The sequence below is a fragment of the Heterobasidion irregulare genome (genome assembly GCF_000320585.1).
Source record: "Heterobasidion irregulare TC 32-1 unplaced genomic scaffold scaffold_06, whole genome shotgun sequence".
NCBI classification, from domain to species: Eukaryota; Fungi; Basidiomycota; class Agaricomycetes; order Russulales; family Bondarzewiaceae; genus Heterobasidion; species Heterobasidion irregulare.
Window position 1 is genome coordinate 370,933 of NW_009258202.1, and position 19,954 is coordinate 390,886.

At 56.0% G+C, this 19,954-nt stretch overlaps 12 protein-coding genes across 12 annotated transcripts; 3 read left to right on the forward strand and 9 right to left on the reverse strand.

The window, feature by feature from the left end:
• Positions 1-305: 305 nt before the first annotated feature.
• HETIRDRAFT_122973 (mitochondrial substrate carrier) lies at positions 306-1,775 on the reverse strand (the record flags this gene model as incomplete). Its single annotated transcript, XM_009548823.1, has 7 exons — positions 306-380; positions 431-561; positions 621-926; positions 974-1,005; positions 1,067-1,132; positions 1,221-1,377; positions 1,661-1,775. The coding sequence occupies 7 exons, from the start codon at positions 1,773-1,775 to the stop codon at positions 306-308; spliced, it is 882 nt and encodes a 293-aa protein (XP_009547118.1).
• A 1,180-nt stretch (positions 1,776-2,955) lies between these two features.
• HETIRDRAFT_247542 (uncharacterized protein) lies at positions 2,956-3,243 on the reverse strand (the record flags this gene model as incomplete). Its single annotated transcript, XM_009548824.1, has 1 exon — positions 2,956-3,243. A coding segment is annotated over one exon (288 nt), but the record flags the coding sequence as incomplete, so codon positions are not given.
• Positions 3,244-4,413: 1,170 nt separating this feature from the next.
• On the reverse strand, positions 4,414-5,803 carry HETIRDRAFT_409859 (uncharacterized protein). The gene is made up of 2 exons (XM_009548825.1): positions 5,726-5,803; positions 4,414-5,657 (listed from the first exon to the last, which is right to left on the reverse strand). Exons 1-2 carry the CDS (start codon positions 5,781-5,783, stop codon positions 4,753-4,755), a joined length of 963 nt encoding a protein of 320 aa, XP_009547120.1. The 5' UTR covers positions 5,784-5,803; the 3' UTR covers positions 4,414-4,752.
• A 794-nt stretch (positions 5,804-6,597) lies between these two features.
• On the reverse strand, positions 6,598-7,698 carry HETIRDRAFT_418386 (uncharacterized protein; the record flags this gene model as incomplete). The annotated part of the gene is made up of 1 exon (XM_009548826.1): positions 6,598-7,698. The coding sequence occupies one exon, from the start codon at positions 7,696-7,698 to the stop codon at positions 6,598-6,600; it is 1,101 nt and encodes a 366-aa protein (XP_009547121.1).
• Positions 7,699-8,232: 534 nt separating this feature from the next.
• On the reverse strand, positions 8,233-8,908 carry HETIRDRAFT_101525 (uncharacterized protein; the record flags this gene model as incomplete). The annotated part of the gene is made up of 2 exons (XM_009548827.1): positions 8,233-8,512; positions 8,556-8,908. The coding sequence occupies 2 exons, from the start codon at positions 8,906-8,908 to the stop codon at positions 8,233-8,235; spliced, it is 633 nt and encodes a 210-aa protein (XP_009547122.1).
• Positions 8,909-9,537: 629 nt separating this feature from the next.
• HETIRDRAFT_243514 (uncharacterized protein) lies at positions 9,538-10,092 on the reverse strand (the record flags this gene model as incomplete). The annotated part of the gene is made up of 2 exons (XM_009548828.1): positions 9,538-9,786; positions 9,955-10,092. Coding segments are annotated over 2 exons (387 nt in total), but the record flags the coding sequence as incomplete, so codon positions are not given.
• A 1,717-nt stretch (positions 10,093-11,809) lies between these two features.
• On the reverse strand, positions 11,810-13,502 carry HETIRDRAFT_61468 (uncharacterized protein; the record flags this gene model as incomplete). Its single annotated transcript, XM_009548662.1, has 7 exons — positions 11,810-12,064; positions 12,188-12,248; positions 12,369-12,433; positions 12,576-13,061; positions 13,132-13,157; positions 13,241-13,356; positions 13,420-13,502. The coding sequence occupies 7 exons, from the start codon at positions 13,500-13,502 to the stop codon at positions 11,810-11,812; spliced, it is 1,092 nt and encodes a 363-aa protein (XP_009546957.1).
• Positions 13,503-14,047: 545 nt separating this feature from the next.
• Positions 14,048-15,406, forward strand: HETIRDRAFT_459248 (uncharacterized protein; the record flags this gene model as incomplete). Its single annotated transcript, XM_009548829.1, has 3 exons — positions 14,048-14,556; positions 14,622-14,825; positions 14,891-15,406. Exons 1-3 carry the CDS (start codon positions 14,083-14,085, stop codon positions 15,404-15,406), a joined length of 1,194 nt encoding a protein of 397 aa, XP_009547124.1. The 5' UTR covers positions 14,048-14,082.
• A 578-nt stretch (positions 15,407-15,984) lies between these two features.
• HETIRDRAFT_169121 (uncharacterized protein) lies at positions 15,985-16,140 on the forward strand (the record flags this gene model as incomplete). Its single annotated transcript, XM_009548830.1, has 1 exon — positions 15,985-16,140. One exon carries the CDS (start codon positions 15,985-15,987, stop codon positions 16,138-16,140), a length of 156 nt encoding a protein of 51 aa, XP_009547125.1.
• Positions 16,141-16,345: 205 nt separating this feature from the next.
• HETIRDRAFT_409860 (uncharacterized protein) lies at positions 16,346-17,985 on the forward strand. The gene is made up of 6 exons (XM_009548831.1): positions 16,346-16,396; positions 16,530-16,739; positions 16,799-17,026; positions 17,081-17,536; positions 17,585-17,812; positions 17,869-17,985. Exons 2-6 carry the CDS (start codon positions 16,532-16,534, stop codon positions 17,892-17,894), a joined length of 1,146 nt encoding a protein of 381 aa, XP_009547126.1. The 5' UTR covers positions 16,346-16,396; positions 16,530-16,531; the 3' UTR covers positions 17,895-17,985.
• Positions 17,986-18,543: 558 nt separating this feature from the next.
• Positions 18,544-18,927, reverse strand: HETIRDRAFT_101530 (uncharacterized protein; the record flags this gene model as incomplete). The annotated part of the gene is made up of 1 exon (XM_009548832.1): positions 18,544-18,927. A coding segment is annotated over one exon (384 nt), but the record flags the coding sequence as incomplete, so codon positions are not given.
• Positions 18,928-19,037: 110 nt separating this feature from the next.
• On the reverse strand, positions 19,038-19,514 carry HETIRDRAFT_319866 (uncharacterized protein; the record flags this gene model as incomplete). The annotated part of the gene is made up of 3 exons (XM_009548833.1): positions 19,038-19,157; positions 19,238-19,343; positions 19,405-19,514. The coding sequence occupies 3 exons, from the start codon at positions 19,512-19,514 to the stop codon at positions 19,038-19,040; spliced, it is 336 nt and encodes a 111-aa protein (XP_009547128.1).
• Positions 19,515-19,954: the final 440 nt, after the last annotated feature.

A 19,954-nucleotide genomic window follows, 5' to 3' on the forward strand; every position in this document is an offset into this window, starting at 1 on the left:
AAAAACAAACCACAGACGCGAGAGCACTGTTGTTCTTCGCTAGCTACTGGTACGATAATTGAACAGTATTTTCGATGATACTTGAATGTTGGCAAGTGATACTTCTTCTGACAACTCGTTAGGACGCGACAAGGAGTCTAGAAGTACAACGGAGAGATTAGCATCCCCACTCTCACTGTATGCCTCGAACTTTCGAGAGTCGGGAAACTACTTCATATCGCATGAACGCTTGAAAGACAGAGTGCTCAATGTGTTCGTCATTCACATTGTAGACCGTAACAGAAGACAAAGCACCGTGATCTTCGTCACATGGGGGCTATACCAAACAACGACCGAAGACGCTCAAATGCAACAAAGCTCAAGATAGTGTGAGTGCCAAGCTAGAGCCACGAACGTAAGTCTCTTGTAGAAATTTCAAATTGCGACGCACCCTCGCCCAGCACATCCCGAAACCTTTATAGAACGCAAGAGGGCCTTCTTTTCTCAAAATCGTTCTGACACAGTCCGTAATACCCTTGAACTGGCGCTCCTTATCGTTCATCACGCGCACCTTTACTACGTCTGTCATCGAGCGCATTAATAACATCTTGTATCAAAGATGCTACGTGAAGAGCACTTGCCGACAGGATTAGACGTCACTGAGCAGATAAAACCAGCGAACATGCTGGCCGTGAAGTGCAGGGGTAAGCCCTCTTCTATTACCCCACGACGCTTGAAAATCTGCTTGATCTGGTCGTAGGAGCATATCTGCGATACAGAGAGCACCACACCGCGGACAGTCGTCGCGTCGGCGCCGCGATAGAGCGCGCGGACGCTGCGCACGATGGATGACATCTCGCCTCGGGCACCTTCATGCCAAACTGTTTGGAACGCGTGGCGTGTGTTACGGTACGGGCTGCCCTGGGGATAGTATGCCTGCATGCGGACTAGAGAGGTCCTGGGAGCGCTCAGAGATGTCACAGTTAATGCATACCTTTCACTAGGTCGGTGGGGTTCGCGATGGCCCTGTTAGGTTTGACGCAGCAGGTCAGTCTGGTGACCAAGAGTTGTGAGATGTACCGCCTACGATCCCAACGTTGCCGCAACGGTCGCAGCCAGTACTTTCAGCGTCAAACTATCACTGGAAATGGAACTCGAGGTGACACGGTATATCCTAGCATTACTCATCAGTGTCGAGTGATGGAAGGCGATGCGAAGAGGATCAGATGCAGGAGACGCACGAATCCTTGAAGTATTCGTAGGTACCCATCCTGATTCCAGAGTAGACTATCTCGCGGAGCATGCTTGCGGTGAGGCCATTCATAAGGCTCATTGCACCCTCGGAGCGCGCCATTTGAATGCCTATGGTCCAGAACGAGTTTGCTTTCGAACCGGGAGCTAAAGTAAATGGTTCGACTAGACGTATGGACGAAGGCTGGTGAAACATTGCCTTGCGTCCTCAGCTGTTGTCTAACCTGGATGGATTTACGTGTCGTGGATGAGGAGAATTGGGAGACTTCCGGAAGTGATCTTACCTTGATGCTCGAAGTAGTTCAGTATGGATCTGCGCCAGCAAACATAACAACTCACATGTCCAATGGGTTGCTGACGGCAGATGCGAACATGTCTTTCCCAGACATCAGGGATTCGGAAACATGTTCATCTGGCAGAATGTACATACTGCTGACCGCAGCTGATGCGAAGATGAGACCATTCTGCGAGCCTTTGACTCTTCCCCCGGCACCAGAAGCATCTCCCTGCGTGACGACTGTATTAGGCTCGGACTGGTTCTGCATAGTGGTGGACACGGTGGGAAAGCGGGAGAAGCCAACTGGTCCTCCCTCTGGTCATCTGAGCATTGGCAAGAGTAATTGTCCTCGTGAGACCGGGGCGCTCGTTTATGTACCGCGGCACCTTAAAAATGAAAGTCGAGCAGCCCTGTATCGCATGCAGAATGCACATCACTGAGCATCGCTTGAGTGCGACCCCGAGAAAGAGAGAATCAGTGTGCGAAATAGGTTCATTTTATAGGCTATTGAGAAGGGTACGAGCGCGAGACTGGAGTGATGTCGTTAAGGACATGGTATTTATGCCGATCGGCAACGACCGAGAACTTCCGGCGGCTGCCGGGTGGTCCGGTCAGCACCGACAGCATCCCGAAAACCAAAAAGAATGTCTCCTGCGCTTGTCAGTCTCTCTGTACGTCGTACGATAACCGAAGTGACCAAGAAAAGCAACGCCTGAGAAGCGAAATACGAGGAGATATATGACTCCAAAACACTTCATAGAACGAGTTTCTTCATCAAGCATGAACCCCCTTGTTCAGAAGGGATTTCAGCACGCTTGTCGGTATAAGGTCGTCATGGAAAACAAATATGATATTCCAACCAATGACCTCCAATGACCCTCCGACATCCGTCAGGCACCGATATGCACAAACGCAGCCCATCGATGAAGCGGAACTCTCGCCTTCCTCAACACTTTGATTCCAGATCTCAATGCAACCGCAGAATCCTTGGAATCCACCTTGGTTGGATCATTATGGCGGAACATATATCTGTAGAACTCCTAAGATAAGACCGGCCCATCGTCATTCGCCATTCCCCATAACGTCCCGACAACACTGCGGAACTCGCAGAATTGCATCGCCGCTGCTAGCTGGAACGCGCGAACCGACCGTACCCATGATTGCGCAGTTAAGAGCTGCTGCCCCACACCAGGAAATCGGCTTTCAGCGGCAGTGGCAAACATACGGAAAGCCTCGTTGAGATCATCCTCTCTAGATATTGCTTGAAAGCGAGCCAACAAAGCACGAGAAAAACCAGCGAGGCAAGATATATGTATAGAAGATCCGACAGGGCATATTGCAAGTACTTTCCGCTGATATTCTATGACCTTCTCGATGTCCTGCAGCTGCCGTGTGCGCTCGAAACGAGAATCCAGGCCATTTGCGAGGGTAATGAGGAAGTCAGGGCAATTTGGATGGCCAGGGGCCCGGAGAGACAGCGCTTCACGATGCAATTCTATCCCTTCCTCTAGGTCGTGCAGCTGCCCTGTCTGCTCGAAACGAGAAATTAAGCCATATACGAGGTTGTTGAGAGAGTTAGGGCGATCATAATGACCAAGGGGTCGGAGAGACAGCTCTTCGCGATGCAATTCTATCGCTTCCTCCAGGTCCTGGTGCTGCCCTGTCTGCAAGAAACGAGGAAGCAAGCAATTTGCGAGGTTGTTCAAACGTAAGGAGCGATCTGAATGACCAGGGGGTCAGAGAGACAGCGCTTCGCGATACGATTCCACCACTTCCTTCAGATCCTGCAGCTACCCTGTCTGCTCGAAACTAGAACACAAGCCAACTGCGAGGTTGTTGAGAGATTCTGAGCGACCAGAATGACCAAAGGATCGAAGAGACAGCGCTTCGTGTTCCAATTCTATCGCTTCCTCTAGGTCCTGCATCTCTCTAGTCCGCTCGAAACGCGACGACAGGTCAATTGCGAGATTGTTGAGGAAGTCGGAGCGATCAGAATGACCAGGGGGTCAAAAAGCAAGCGCTTCGCGACCTTGATGAATGGCTTCATCGATATCATGTGTCGGCGCAGTCTGGCCAATACCCAGTTACAAGCCATCCGCGATGTCCAGAATGGTCAGATCTCTGCAAAGTGCTCGACCATGAAGACTTACCATGACGATCACGATACTCTGTGTTGATTACTCACAGTCCAAGAACGTTGTGCTCTCCACTGATAAGGACGGACAATCAGATTATTGAATAGATGAAGATGAACTCTCGAAAGTCACATACCAGCCGTTGTGCGATGAGTATATTGTCAGTCAGAACCCTCGAGCATACAGTAGCGTTCAGTGCGTGCTAGCAGACGCCGAGATTCACATGTCCAAGCATCTCCTTGCTATAAGCGCTCGAGATTGGATCTGATATAACGACTTTCCACACGTGGAGAGATGAAGTGAACTGATGTATCGCATAGTTCGATGACTGAACTTGATCGGATTTGCTGACAGATGCTCTAGGGACTTCAGACCACGGACCTATGCCACAAGGGGTCAATCTGGCCTTGACGGCGAAAATAGTCCTTATCCCTTCGATTCGTGGAGTCTCATTCGATAAGATGGTCTTCATGCGGCCTGAAACACTCATTTGTGTGAGTAATTCAGTGAATCGTCGAGTAGTGGCAACAATGGCCGGAGTGTCGCCACTTGGGGAGGTACGGTGGCGAGAAAGATCGGAAGCCCAGCTAGAGTCGTCACAGGTCGCCCGGACAATGACAAAATCAAAGGCCAGACAGAGTGCTGCTTCGCGATCGCAGAACCCTAGGATGCTGCAGCTTCGTCATCTGAGACTGTAAAGAATTAGACAAAAGTCGTTTGAGGAGTTGCAAGTGAAGATCGTTATAGCTGTATTGACTCAAAGATGAAGATGAGAGAAGGACGTGTGAAGTAAATTGCAAGGCTGAGATTTTCCCGGGGGAGCAGCGCAGAGAGAACCAAGCAGCTTGGACTCAATGCTTTATGTTTGCTTTTTGCTCCGTACCATTCCTCCCTCTTATCGCTCGCTCTCTTTCCGTCGCTCTCTCCACCCTAATACCATACCTGCGTACGACTCCACTGAAACCTACTGACGAATGGCGCGAGAGGAATGTGACGGACCCGACTACGCTACTCTTGCCGCCACCGACGGCCTTGCCGCGCGCGTCGCACACATCCACTCCTCTGCTTCGCGCGCACAGCCGCTCCTATCCATGAGCGCGACTCTTTCCTTTATTCCTCATACTTCTGCCGTTCTAACGCTTGCAACCGAACCGAACGTCGAAGCTCCCTAAGGGCTAGATGATCGCCATCCTCGTATGGCAGTCGTTCATCCCATGGCTCATACGAGTGCCAAGTTTGCCAGTTCCGCCCTACGTATTTTAATGAATCGTCTTCTCCGAAAGAGTCTGTGGTGAAGCCATCTCTATCGAGCGAATCGGACCGGACGACGAGGGACACCAGTCCCTTCATTTCTTGTGCAAAGTGCTTCCAAATATGCGACCACTGGCGCGCGGCTACTTCATCCAAGTCTTCTACAACGATGGCACAGCCCGCGAGCCACAGTCTCCGCAAAGTTCCATTGTGGCGTACAATGAAATTCTCGATACGCGTTTCTTCGTTGAACAATATTTTTTGCAATGAGAGGGCTTCTAGCGCGGGAAATTTGACCTGCGAAAAATCAAGCCTGGGCATAACACCGACGTCTACTTGGCCTTGCAGCATGAGCGTGGTGAGGGAGTGAGAGAGAGAGCCAAGCATACGATCTTGGATGGCTTTCTCCCAAAATTTGACAAAGAAGCTCCGATAGTGGTCATGCGTGCTGAAGACATCGTCATAAGCCGTCGTGACGGAGAGACTGGTCAGCGAACGAAAAAGACCACTAAACGAAGGGGAATTGTAAATGGGGTGGTACAATGGAGCTAAGTTGTCAATGGTGAGGGAGGTCAGAGAAGGTGAGGGTGTTTGGCTGGATATTGCAGAGAGGATGGTCCACTGGACACATGGGGAATTCCCGCGCGATGTGTAGCGTGTCGCAACAAATAACAATTCGAGGGTCCTGAATCTCGGGAGCTCGTGGATGTGTGCGAATGATGAAGTGAGGGCTTCCAGTATAAGCTCACTGATCGGCTCGTAGTCTATTATCGAAGGTATTTGGCCTTGAACACGTAGCCCCACTCGCTTCTATGTGATCGAACAAACATACCGTCATATCTTCTCCATGCTTCCTGAAATGTGATCGCTTCGATACATCGAGCGATCATGTCGCGTCCTAATATCTCGCCAAACCCTTTGGCACTCTTGAGAGTACTCTTGACCGTGACGCGTCGGAAGATGCGCCGTGTGACCAGGCCGCAGAACGTCTTGTTCACAGTTCGAATCTGAACCAAATCCCTACGGTCGGGAACTCCATCGACGATGGCATCGAGGAGCTCGTATGGCAAGGCGTTCATAGAGGGTACTTCAACGTTGCCGATGTGGGTTGTCGTAGTGATTGATATGGCCTAGTTTGGTCTTGAAGAAATAGAACCAGTTCGGTAAGGACACCTAACAGGACTAGAAAATGTCAGAAGCCCAGCGGAGTAGATGGAGTCGTCAAGGACGACGAAGAAAACATAGGCTATGACCAGCCATGACCGTCGCCGGGCCCTGAGATGCTGTGGGAGGAAGACAAGTCGAATGTGTGACGTAAGGTGGAGGGCGGGAGGATGTCGCAGCTCCGTGCCCTGTGCCCTTCTTGGCTATCGTCGCAGTCTCGTCGCTCACTTTCTCAGTCGCTTTTTCATCCCGGTAACATACCCACAAAACATTGGGCAGAACATGCAGAATTAATCATGGGGTGTCTTTGCCAGATCTTGTGGCGGTCAGTCCTTTGCCTTTCGGTGGTAACCAGATATCTCCAGATGTATAAATACCAGTCAATGATCACAATACTACAGATACACAGACACAAGCTCATCTATACGGAGTACAAGTAAAGGCATGAAGTAAGAAACCCGAACGAAATAAATAAATACCAAATCCATATCGCCTGCTCACGCCGTCTAGGAAAAAAAAGGTTGGCTGCAAAGAGACCTTTCACGCGCCCCTTCTGCGAGGGCCGTACACGCCACTAGGTTGCTGCTGGGGGTATCCTGCCCGTGGCGGCGCATAGAAAGAACGTTCATGATAGGACGCAGACATTGGGGTGCTGGGTGGAGTTGAGATCGTAGAGAGCCCCGAGTTCCCTCGCGGGCGATGCACTCCACTTCCGCCTACATAGATCCCTCCAAATGCTTCTGTCAGCTGCTCCGTCTCCTCCCTCAACAGGCGATCCCGATGTCCGACATACGCCGGTTCGCTGTTCAGCTGCAACTCGCGGGGCCTCCCCGCTGTCCTGTTGCTCGTACGTGGCCGGTCTGCAGTCCTGGCGACCTCGCCATCGACACGTCGGCTGCGAAGTTCAGCCTCCAAGTTCCTGATGCGCTCCTCCAGCCTCGCTCTGTGGGTATCCGACACGTCTTGGGCCCTCAGAAACCTCTCCTCTGCAGCCTCTGTCTCTTCCCGAGAACTTTCTCGCATCTCCTTCAATTGAGCTTCACGGTCCGCCAGCGTCCGTTTCAACCGCTCCTTCGCAGCCTTTTCCTCCGCAAGACGCTGTCTGAGAGCGTCCTGGCCTGCCGGCTCGACCGGACTAGACAGCACCGGGCTCTGGCCCGCCCCTTTCCCCCGTCGCTTGATCTGCTTCTCGAACTCGACTAGCCACGGCAGCAGTGCTCCCCAGATCTCGTTCTCCCTCATATCCACCTCCGACGCGACCCATCTCTCCAAGGCCCCTAGAAGCCTCTGCGTCATCGCATCTAACCTGTCGCGCATAACGTTGTTGAAGTCGATCAACTCTGCCACCAAGAGCGGCCTCACTTTGCTCCCCAAGGACGGCTCGATTATTTCCAACCTACCCAGCAGGACTCCCTCCAAGGTGCCCGTATCGGCCGCAAGCGTGTTAATGAGCGAGTTGTGGGCTTCATCGAATTTGCTCTTGAACGAGTCGCGGAGCTCCTTTGTCAACGAGAACTTTCTAGTTGCCTGCTCGTACCAGTGGTTCAGAGTGAGATGTTCAAGCTGGGCGCGAGTGCTCGGCTGATAACCGACGTCGAGACGGGGCATTTCGGGCGTGAGGTAAGTGCGTTGTTGCGCCATTCAAGGTGTGATGATGACGATGATGATGATGATGATAGTGGTGTAGATTGAATTGGAGGTTTTTGGTCAGAGTCGCGCTGGTCTTATATTCAATGGCAGAGGGGTCGCTTTGGCCCAGCGTGACCGGGGCTCATTGTCCATGTGTGTGGCCTGCCACAATTTGTGGCATGGGCTCGATCAAGATCGGGCACTGCAGCTTGTCCATCCGCCCATCTCGGTGACTAATAATCTGGCTGCACAAAGCTACAATGCTGGTGGCGTGGCGGTCTCACTCTGGCTGGGCCCCCGTAACGGCAGCACCCTTCGCTCGTCTTGGTAACAGGGTACGATCGATCACACTTGGGCCTTCATTTGGGTGCTGTAGCGCTTCATAGGTATTCAACGCTTGCTCAAATGCCACAGTCGCATTGGCCAGCTATAAGGAAGGATCTCAGATTACTCTTTTCCAAGAGCTACTGCTAACGGACATCACATTATCTATTACAATGCCGCTCTATCTGTGGCTGCTGCTGCGCTGGCCTTGGCTCGCGCACCTCACAAACTGCCACCCAACCCGTGCGAGGAAGAGAAAGGGGGCATCTTTCCGCCTCGATCCTCGACCCATCCTTTGTTCGCGGCCGGCGGTGCCACCCACCCCTCGTGAATCGTGAACTCCTCCAGGACCCAGAGCGGCATCTCCCGCTCCACCACCGCCATCGCTCTGTCCACTTTATTCCTCCACCGCCTGTCGAACGCGCGCAGCTCGTCTGCGATCCGCCGGCGGCCGCTTAAATCGACAGGATCGTGCTCCGCGAGCCTCGAGCGTGCGCCGGTCCTCGGTGAGCAGATGGATGAGCACGCGCTCTGTAGCGCGGAACCGGATCCCGAGCGCGGTGATGAGTCCTAGCTCGGGGTTGAGCTCCTCTGCGGGGGCTGGCGCGCTACGGTTCACCGGGAGCGTCAGCGGGGCTTTGTACGAACCGCTGCCCTGGCTCCTGCCTCTGCCCGTACGCTTCTCTGGGCCACAAGCACTGGCATCTACATCTACGTCTACAGCTCTATCGCCTTTGTCCTCCGTGTGGCCTTTGCTCGTGCGGCGGCACTGGCGTATATGCGCTCTCTTCTCCGGCAGTCCGCGCCTCTCGCTCGATAGCCTGGACGGAATAACCTTGGTCATCGTACCCATAGTGGTCAAGTGCCACGGCAAATTTCCGGTGCGCGGGGCGGGCATGAATGCAGTGACGGGGGCCAAGGGGGCGTGTGGCTCGCTTTGACTTTCATATTTTTATATATAGTGTCCGGTGCGCCGCGCGTTGGAGTGGCGCATCGAGCTGCTTTGTCCGTGAGGAGTCGTCGAACAAAGAGATTTTGAGTGCACGGCGTACACGCGCACGCGCGCGTGCCGGCTGTGCTCTGGCATGTGCGTGTTATGGCCTGCTGTGAGCTGTTTGAGGCGTGTCTTCAGCAGAAGCGAAGCCTCGCCGTGCGCTCGTCGCAACAATAACGCCAACGAGTTTGATTTCGTAGCCTACGCACCCACCACTGATCATACAACGGCACTCGTCGAAAACTACACAGACATCGCTCAGTACAACATCGCAGATAGATCCACAGTCCACCATGCTGTTACAAGCCAGACTGGAAGACCCTCACCCTTTCCCACCTTCCCACCTACCTCGACTAGACCGAACCCGCCGCAACGATCCGCGATCAAACAAAAAAACGCCTATCCGCCCACGCGCCGCCCAGCCGGGCCCGCGCGCCTTACCCCGCACCAGGCCGCGCGCCGCCCAGCGCCTTCACCACCTCCGGCTCGAGCACGAGCGGCGGATAATCGACCGCCGCAGCGCCCGGCACGGCGACCGTCATGTCGGCGTCGCCCGCCCAGCGCGCGAGCCACGCCTTGATGCCGCCATCGAGCACGAGCGCGCGCGACGCGGCGCCGGGCGGGAGCGCGTCGGCGTACCAGCCTGCGCAGCGCGGGCCGCGGCCGAGCGAGCTCTGGCAGTGGAAGATGACGGCGGGGATCGGGGCGAGGAGGTGGAGGAGCGTCGGGAGGGTCTGGTAGAATGTTTGGGCGGGGACGTTGATCGCGCCTTTGATGAGGGCCTGGGGCGGCGTGGGGGCGTGTGGGGGCGTGTGGGGGCGTGTGGGGATCGGTGCGGGGTGATAGTTAGCGAGCGTGCGAGCGTGCATGTGGTGCGGGATGCGGGATGCGGGATGCGGGATGCGGTGATCGGCGGCAGATGCTGATTTTGATGCTGCGGGGAGGCTTACCTCGACGTCAGAGCGCCGGACATCGACGACGAGGTAGTCGACGCCGGCGGTCTTGGTTCGCACGAGCTCGGCGAGCTCCTCCTGCGAGATCTTGGGCGGCGTCGCCTTTGGCTCTGGGAAATCGAGCGCCCAGGCGGGCGTCGGGCGCGGTTGTGCTGCCGATGGCATGATCGACGGGGGCGATGGATGACAGGCGATGGGCGATGGGCGATGGCGAGCGAAGTCTGGCTGTGGTCTAGATCGCGCTGGCAGATGCCGCCAGTGGCGGGCGAGGACCCCCGACAATCCCGCCAGAGATATGTTTCAGCTTTGAAAATGTCCGGTAGTATTGAGGCCCATTTTTGGACCATACCAGGGTCTCGCACATGAACAATGAGTGTTGCTCGTCACATACACAACCTGCACACTTTAAAATATTCAGGCGCTGAGTCTTCTACATTAAGAATACAATGATATGCTTGATTTTATGGCGCGAGGAGAGCAATCAGTACAAATCAGCGAAGCTTTGGTGCTGGACAAAAAAATCAAACGTGCCTATTATTGACAATTAGAGCCAGTATACACTTTCTCCGAGCACCCTTAATACAAAGATAGGCCCGAAATAAAAATCTGAAGATACATGAGGTGAGAGAGTGACATCCGCATTCGGCAAGTCGGATCTGTTCAAAGTCCGCCTTTTGCACATCTGCATCCTTGCAAGCCGTCGGACTTTCAATCGGCATGTGTGACTAGGCGTGACTGACCTCCGGAAAGAGATCTGTTCAACTCTGCGATTTTGGCCTGTTTACGACTCACCTGCCTTCGTCGCTGCCTCGGTCTGTTTTGGCTCATCTGAAAAACCTGTAAAATTTGGAGGCGTAAATTTTCGATACTTTGCAAGGTATTAAGGTTCTTTTTATCTCAGTGAACTTGATCACAGGAGCCCTGACGGCGAGATCACTGAAATGGTGATCAACTCCGGTACAGGAACAGCAGGTCTATGCTGTTCTCCGGTAGTTTTGCCCGTTTAAGTAAGATATGATACAGTTCCGGTAGTCAGAATCTGGTTCGAAAAAAATATTCCATATTTGGTGCACAGCTGTTCAAACCTTTTGCAGCGTGTCGATCCTCGTCAACCACGAATCACGCTACAGGCCTCAAAGTGTTGACTTTCAAGCTTATTAGACCGGGCTCATTTCTTGCCGCTCTCCTGGAAAATCCCACGCTGCTAGGCCAAAATATAGCCATTTCACTACAAGACATGAACTAGTTTCTTACTATACGTGCTTTATGGATAGGTTGAACTCGTTCCTGACATGTATTGTATTACCGCGCAATTTTTTTTAGGATTTTTCGCGATTTTTTTAAAGGATTTTTGGAGGTCTAATAATGTCTCGGGTAGCGGGAGAGCCTGTACTCAAGGTCTGATTGATCCCCGGTAGTCAAAGAGGGCCGCAGGCCCCGAAAAATGTCCAGTAGTTTGCCCCTTTTCGCCAAACATACCTCTAGCAGGATTGTCGGGGGTCCTGGCGGGCGTCGGAGGCAGAATGGCAGAGAATGGCACCTGCTTCCGCTTCTGGTGGGCTCTCTCTCGCCCTTCTCTGCGCTAGTCTGCGCTACATGAGAGATATTACATAAGAGCCTCGCAGCGGATCTCACAAGATCAGGAATCCCGCGTCGGAGCTAGGGCTTGTTGGCGCATGTTGGCGCAAGGAGGCCACTGGCCAGTGAGAGGACGAGCGACTCGGAAGCTCGAGCTGAATTCCAAAGTCCGCGAGAAACGGAGCTTCGTGCTATTCACTTCTCTCCGAGATTCGTACAGGCGATGGCGAGTAAAAGATGTACGCAGGTACCCCCTCCAGGGACCCATACATGCTCAAATGGCGATGCTCGGCGGAAACACACGCGCCTCGTCCGTCGACTCCCCGAGCACCTTTACCTGCATGCCGGCTCCCGCGGGCACGCAGCCCTCGCCGAGCGCAGCCTGCAGAGCGACCTTGACGTCGAAGCCCGAGCAGTGCATCGGGAGGACGTACGCAGGCGCCGGGCGTAACCTGCGCGCGAGGAAGTCGACGGTGGGCGCAATGCGCGGGGCGAGCTCTGGGCCACCGAGGTGGAGGCCCCCGATGATCTGCGCGCACGGATGCGGAGGAGAGTGCGAGCGAGCAGGTCGCGTAAGCGCACCACGCCGCGGCGAGGGGAAGGGGTGATGATGTGAGGTGAGAGATGGAAGGAGGGGACTCGCCATGTATACGGGCCTGGAGAAGGTCGCGACTGCGTCTTTGACGACATTGACGATGCCGGCATGGGAGCATCTGGAGGTGGCATGGCCAGGCGAGATAGAGTTGGGGCGTTTGTGAAGGAGATCGGCAACATCGGGCGAGAACGTGGATTCATTTCCGATGGATCAGTGGACGAATGCGAACGGGACTGACGCGCTGAATAGAACCAAGCCTTTCCCCAGGACGTCGATCGCGGCGTAGCGCTCGTCCATGAGATGCTGGTCACGGGATCACGATCAGCGGTCGTCCGAACGGGACGACTCGGTCCCAGACAGCGAACGCCAGAGGCTGGCAGCGGCGGAGATCCCTCTGACAGCTCGCTGTCCTTGTCCGAGCGAGGATTCCGCCGAGCTCACTCACCGCTTCCGGCGCCCACTCCCCCGAGTCCCCAAACCGCACTCCGCCCAGCAAGCCCCCTTCGAACTCCGTCACGCGCGGGATCTCGCCGCTCACCCAGACCGTGCCGCCCGCGACCGCGTGCCCCTCGTCGTGCATCTCGACGCGCGCACCGGCGTCCGCCATCTCGGCGAACGAGGGGTCTGCGGGGAGGCGGCAGAGGACTTCGTCCCCGGGCGGAGGTGCGATGCCCCGCGCGCGCGGACGGGACGGGTGCGCGTCGACGACGCACGTGGGGGTGCTCGCGGCGAGCTCGGGGTGCGCGGCGCGGTGGGCGAGGAAGGAGAGGAGGCCGCCGGTGTGGTCTGCGTGCCAGTGCGAGAGGACGACGCGGGAGATGGACGGGGTGCGGATCTGCAGCGCGGCGAGATTGCGCACGAGCGACTGGGAGTCGGGCCCGGTGTCGAAGAGGGTGAGGTGCGACGGGGTGTCAGCGGACGCGCGGGTTTCCTGGGGGGACGCGCGGACGGTGTCACATGGAAGAGTCGCGGGAGGAGCGGCAGGGAGGGACAGTAGTTACGATTAATGCGGAGAAGCCGTGGGCACCTTGGGCGCGTGACGGGGATGGCACGCGTGTGAGTGAGCGAGTACAAGGACGTGCAGGCAGAGATCGAGGATCGAGGATGTACCGCAGCAAAAGCGCTCCAAATCGAGGACAGGGACTCCGGTGTCAGGGTCGGGCGGGGGGTGCTGGTCCAGGTGCTGGCGCATCTCGCGCGTGAAGCCCGGAGGCAGCTTCCCAAACCTGTGCAGTGTGAATGGCATTTCACAGGGTGTGAGCACCGAACGAGGGCCGATGTGGACGCACCATTCGATGGTGTTGTCGACGAGGAAGGTGACGACGAGGCTCTGGACGGGAACGAGGGCCGGCGATAACCGGCGGGAGGACATGGCGAGCAAAGGAGGGGTTGGATCAGACAGGCCGGTCGCGCGTGAGACTCACGGACCGGGGTTGGACAGCCAATCAGCTGAGATTGGTAACACGAGGTGACCGCCGCCTTGGGACAGCCGTCAGCCTCCGTCAGCATCATCGATTCGCTTCAGCCCCATCTCCATTTGTATTCGTTCTCGATGGAAAAAAAGAAGGCCTGCGAGGGCCGTCCTCCTTCACGAGCTCGGACACCGCGCAAAACAAACGTGACACGCGAGACGCGTCGCTCGCGAGCTGTTAGTGGCCCCATATGTTCGCCGGCCACCTCGTCGGTAATGAATCCTGAATGAAGTAATGAGAACGTGTCCAACGTTTTATCCATCCGCTGTCGAGATACATGACAGGGGAAGGCACCCACTGGCCTGGTCGATCAGAAGCACTCCACTTCGTCCTCAACCATCTTTGTCCCGCACCTCAGTCCTTCCCTCCTCTCGCTCCCACATCCCCCTTGTCCCTCTCTCTCCTTTTTATCCCCCCTCTCCGCCCCCCTCCCCTCCCTTGACCCCAAACACATCCCCCGTCCGACAGTCGTCGATAAAGATGCCAGCGGTAGCCTCCCCGTCCTCCGGGAACGAACATCTCGATCGCGACCTCTCCCGCCGACACACCCTCTCTGCTTCCCGCGTCGTACATACGCACACTCCAGCACACGATCCATTCGTACACACAAACGTCCCATACGACCCTGTACCGACTTCCAATCCATACTCCCATCCCGTCACCCACCCTCCCATGCCTGAGCGTATCTTTCCGCCTTCCAGCCTCAGCCTATCTTTCCCCGCACAATTCCCCTCCCCTGCAGCTGTCCACTACCATCACCCCCTCTCTCGCAACTCGACCTCTCCTCAGGGAACCTGGGCCTACCCCGCGCACACACAGTGGGTCGGATCCTCCAACATCGCCCAGGTCAATGTCAGCGTCAATATCCCTTCGCCCCCTCCCCAGGTCGCACACAAGGTCTGGCTGCTCGATTGCAAAAACTGCATGACGTTCTTGACAAACCGTGGCATGAAGGTGAGCCGGCTCGCACGCCCTCCTTCTCCCGACCGGTGCTCACTCGGAAATGACGTCTCTTTCAGGCGGTTCTCCTTTTGCGTCCGCATGTGCCGCTGTATTCCACCGATGCCCTTCCGATAAACTGCTCGGCGTACTCTGCGACGCCCACGCCTGTCTTGCCTTCGCGCGCACCATCCGCTGACCCGCCGCGTACCTGCGAGTGCCTTACGCAGACGCTGTGCTGCCACGGCTGCGGCAACGGCGTAGGCTATATGATCGTCATTCCCGTGAGTCCCGTGTCTTTTTTTTTTTTTTTGTAGTTCACGCTAATCAATTCTGATCTCATCGACAGTGCGCCCGCTGCACGTCGTCGATTTCCGCTACCAATCGCGCGACGAACGGTCACCGCTTCGTCTTCCATTCTACAGAGATCGTTGCCTCGGAGCGGCACTACATTGCAGACGAGCCAGGCGTGCTTCCCTTCTACACAGATTCCTCCCCAGCCCCTCCCCCCGTTTCTCCGCCGCCCTTTTTGCCTCCATCCACCTCGCATGAGCTTCCCATTCCGATCCCGCCGTGGGAGTCGTCGTTCCGTTCCCTGACGCCCTCGCCACCGCTATCGCCCGTCACGCCCGGGGATTCTCCGGCATCAATGCCCTCGCTCGTCTCCTTCAGCGCGCTTGCGCCTCAGTCCCCGTTCCCGGTCGTGTCGGCGGCCTTCGTCGACCCGCTCAAGCCCGGAAACTTCCCTCTCCGCGCGGGTGACGTGCTGTACTGGCACCAACTGGCACGCAACGGCGAGATACCCGGCGTCGCGGAGGACAAGCGGGCCCGCGGGAAGCGCATGGGCTTTGCGTTTGACCGCTGAGGGGGGGACGTGTGGTTGTCATGATGCGGCCACGCGGCGTCGCTGGGGGCAACGTCACTTGCCCCCTGTGCGCTTATGACGGGCGACGACAACCACCCCAGCTCCGGCTTGGGCCTCGGTCTCGTTTTTGTCTTTTTCCCCGTTCCATTTTTTGATTTATTTCGTGTAATCACAGCATCATTTATTTGCGACATCATTTATACCCCAACGCACACCTGTACATCTACCTATCTATCCTTGACCCCCTCGATTGTCTTGCACCGAATGACCTCTTCTCTGTCTCTTTTCCCCCCCAGATTCTGAATCCGACCCGACAGAGCAGCATTGAACGGCAGCTATTACGACAGCGATGATCTTGACGACGTAACCATTACATTACCCCATTTCCGACTCTTCCCATCTTCCAGCCGCCGAGCCGCGTCCGCCTCTTCACTTGACTCACCCGAATTGGGACGAGCTTGGGAGGCGGGCGGTTGGCGCTATCATTTTTTTATCCTGTTTATTTCCTTCGGTTTGTCCCTTCCGCACATAGCCAACTCGCTCGCCTGTGGTTCCTGGCCTACCCCTTGCCGACCCTCATGTCGACGCTGGCACAGCGGTTCCCTCTAGCTTGTTTATTTACAAATCCGCCCTGCCTTCTGGCAGTTTCCCTGTATCGTCGCAGTAGAACCCATTGTATGCACTTGACATGTATCTATCTCTTCGGGCGGTTCGCGCCATTTTTTTTTTTATAACTTGATCGCCGATTTTTTTGCGAGCGATTTATTGCGCGACGTTGCGCAGCGTGTGGTCAGACCGATGTTTTTTTTGTGCGGGGCACGTCGCCAGCCGCCCGGCGGCACAGTTGGAGAGCCGCCCGTCGGGCAGGACCGTGACGTCACGTGTGGCCATCATTGATAAGGCGATTCACCCCCGCATCGCTCCTTCTTCTCAAACCACCACCATCCCAGCATCCTTCTACCCACGCACGCCTCTTCAGACTCTTTTTCAGTGAGTAGATCCTTTCTGCGGCTTCGCGCTCCAATCGGCGTGCTTCGACGAGGTCCAATTGCCTGTGGCACCCATGTGGCTTGCCCTCGTTGGAAATCGGATAGATGCTGATGGGTGTCGTACGCTATTATAGACATGCAGATCTTCGTGAAGACCCTCACTGGGAAGACGATCACCCTCGAGGTGGAGTCTTCGGACACCATCGATAACGTGAAGGCGAAGATTCAGGACAAGGAGGGAATCCCCCCCGACCAGCAGCGTTTGATTTTCGCGGGCAAGCAGCTCGAGGACGGCCGCACCCTTTCGGACTATAACATCCAGAAGGAGTCGACTCTTCATCTCGGTGCGTTTGAGGTTTCGCGATCCGCTGCCGATCGAGGCACTGAATTCTCCATTGTGCAGTGCTTCGCCTGCGCGGAGGCATGCAGATCTTCGTGAAGACGTTGACTGGAAAGACGATCACGCTCGAGGTGGAGTCATCTGACACGATCGATAACGTCAAGGCCAAGATCCAGGACAAGGAGGGCATCCCCCCTGACCAGCAGCGCTTGATCTTCGCGGGCAAGCAGCTCGAAGACGGCCGCACCCTTTCTGACTATAACATTCAGAAGGAGTCGACCCTCCATTTGGGTACGTCATCGCCGGTTTGGGCTTGCCACGAGATTCTGACCCCTTGGTTCGCAGTCCTTCGTCTCCGCGGTGGTATGCAAATTTTCGTCAAGACCCTCACGGGCAAGACGATTACGCTCGAGGTGGAGTCTTCTGACACGATCGATAACGTGAAGGCGAAGATTCAAGATAAGGAGGGCATTCCCCCGGACCAGCAGCGCTTGATCTTCGCGGGCAAGCAGCTCGAAGACGGCCGCACTCTTTCCGACTATAACATCCAGAAGGAGTCCACCTTGCATCTCGTCCTTCGTCTGCGTGGAGGCATGCAGATCTTCGTCAAGACCCTGACCGGCAAGACGATCACGCTCGAGGTCGAGTCGTCTGACACGATCGACAACGTGAAGGCAAAGATTCAGGACAAGGAGGGTATCCCGCCTGACCAGCAGCGCCTCATTTTCGCCGGCAAGCAACTCGAGGATGGACGCACTCTTTCGGACTACAATATCCAGAAGGAGTCGACTCTTCATCTCGGTACGTTCGGAACCCATCGATGACGACGTTGTCCTGACTCTTGTGTAGTACTTCGTCTGCGTGGAGGAATGCAGATCTTTGTCAAGACCCTCACGGGTAAGACAATCACGCTCGAGGTCGAGTCTTCGGACACGATCGACAATGTCAAGGCGAAGATTCAGGATAAGGAAGGGATTCCTCCCGACCAGCAGCGCCTCATTTTTGCGGGCAAGCAGCTCGAGGACGGTCGCACCCTGTCTGACTACAATATCCAGAAGGAGAGCACCCTTCACCTTGGTGAGTCGTTGTCGCTGGTCACTCATCTTTCGCGGAAGCTGACTGTAGTTATCTAGTTCTTCGTCTGCGTGGAGGTCTGTGAGGTGTTGTCTGTCCCTTGTGTGGATCCGCGTTCGTGAATGTATAACATACTAGCCGTTGGACATGAATGTCATGTGGTTGTTACGATTTTTTCGCATGGAGTGACGAAGCCAAGTTGGACATTGTCGGAACGTGTCTAGCTACAGGCGTCCGCAAGTCGCTGCCTTTGTTCAAAGCCCGCGATATTCATTTCGCTAAAGCTTCCTGGAATCGTTTCGCAAATTGATTCATTCACGCTTGCCATGGCGAGGGAGTGCAAGCAGCGGTGGTTCCAGATTCTATACGTAGAACGGCTCTCCTCTGCGTTTAGGGTCAGCAACGGAAACCAGTCCCGGACTATTTTCGTCCCTGTAGCGAGTTGTGACAGCCGAGACAACGCACTGACAACGCTCGGATGCCATGGGGATCCACTTCATTGTGGAAGGCGCTGATTGAGGGATCGTCGAAGACAGTATATATCGAACGCACGAGTACACCCGAGATAAACGATAGCGGCGCGTATAGTACCAGTATAGCCAATACCGCTCTGGGCTCGCCCGAAAGCGGATCGTGAAGTTCGATCACGGCGCAGTGCACTGCGACTGCGCGAGCCGAGAGCCGTGCGGTGCGATGCGGTGCGGTGCGTGGACAGCGACGCCTCCGCTCGGGGCTCAGCGCTTCTTGCCCTTGGTGTTCTTGGTGTTCCTCGTGTTCTTTGTGTTCTTCGTGCGGGAGGCCTTGCCGCCTGCGCGCTCGGCCTTTTCGACTTTGCGCTTGCGCTGCTTAGACGCTTCGGCTTTGCGCGCGGCGATGGTGCCGTATTTGGGGTTTTTGGTGCGTGGTTTGAGGGGGTGGGGGTGGGGGTGGGGGTGGGGGTGGGGCGTGTCTTGGGGGGTTTTTGGTTTTGGTTTGCTCTGGGTGGGCGAGGAAGCGGAGGTGGAGGTGGAGGTAGAGGTGAGTGGATTTGGTGGTGGTGGGGCGGAGGGGTCGCCGTGGAGGAGGGTGCTGGGGTCGAAGTCCTCGACTACGGTGACGGTGGCGAATTGCTCTTCGCCCTCGTATTCTGCTTCTTTTTCTTTGCCCTTGCCGGTGCTGGCGTTGAAGCCTGCCCACTCGCCGTCGTCGTCATCGACGTCTGGGAGTGGGTGGGGGGTGGGTGGGGGGTTCAGTGAGCGGTGGAGTGTGGAGGGCAAGGTAGGGAAGGGGGCTCACCGATGCCGCCGCCGTATGCGGCTTCTACTTTTTGTGCGTTCTCTATAGCCTGCTCTGCGAGCATTTTTCGTTGCTGCAGCGCATATAAAGAACATAGATGAGTGGAATGAATGGGGCAGGGGAAGTAAGCAGCTCGACGGCGCGACGGCTTACCTCCCTGCGGGCCTGCAGCCGCTCCTCCTTCTCGCGGGCCTGCGCGCGCTTGCGACTCTCGGTCGCCTTGAGGACCTTGCGCTTGTGAAAGCCGGTGAGGAACTCCCTGTCGCAGCGCGGGCGTCACATACACATATTATATTGATACGGGCGCAGGGGAGGCTCACAGGCGCGCGGACTCGTCGAAGGCGATCTCTTTGATCTGTTCGCGCTTTTGGCGCTTTTTGGAGGCGACGATGCTGTGGGACTGGGTGAGGAGGGCGAGGTTGGAGGACATGGTGGACGGGATGGGGTGGGGAGCCTGGAGGTGGGTGTTATACTGGTGGTGGCGGTGGGAAAATGGAGAAGAGGGGGTGAGGGGGCTGGATTTGGAAGTTGTTTCCATGTTGGGATGCGCGTCTCGGCACCGGCGCGTCCCGCTCACTGCACTGGCCCGTACTACGCTCGCACCACCGTTCATGAGCCTTGCACACACTCTATAGTCTATAGTCTCCCCATCTCTGTACACTCGTGGCGCATCTTGGGATATACGCTAGACTCGACGTCGCTTTGCTGACTTTTGGATAAGCGCCGCTATACACGAGTCACACGCTGGGCTCGGACCCGCTCTCCTGTTTTTTTTTAGTTGTGGATATAGAGCCTGTCTACTTATTGTGCGCGACAACATTTCTCTGCACTGGTCTCCTGGGTCCGCTCACTAACAGCTTCGCCTCGCAG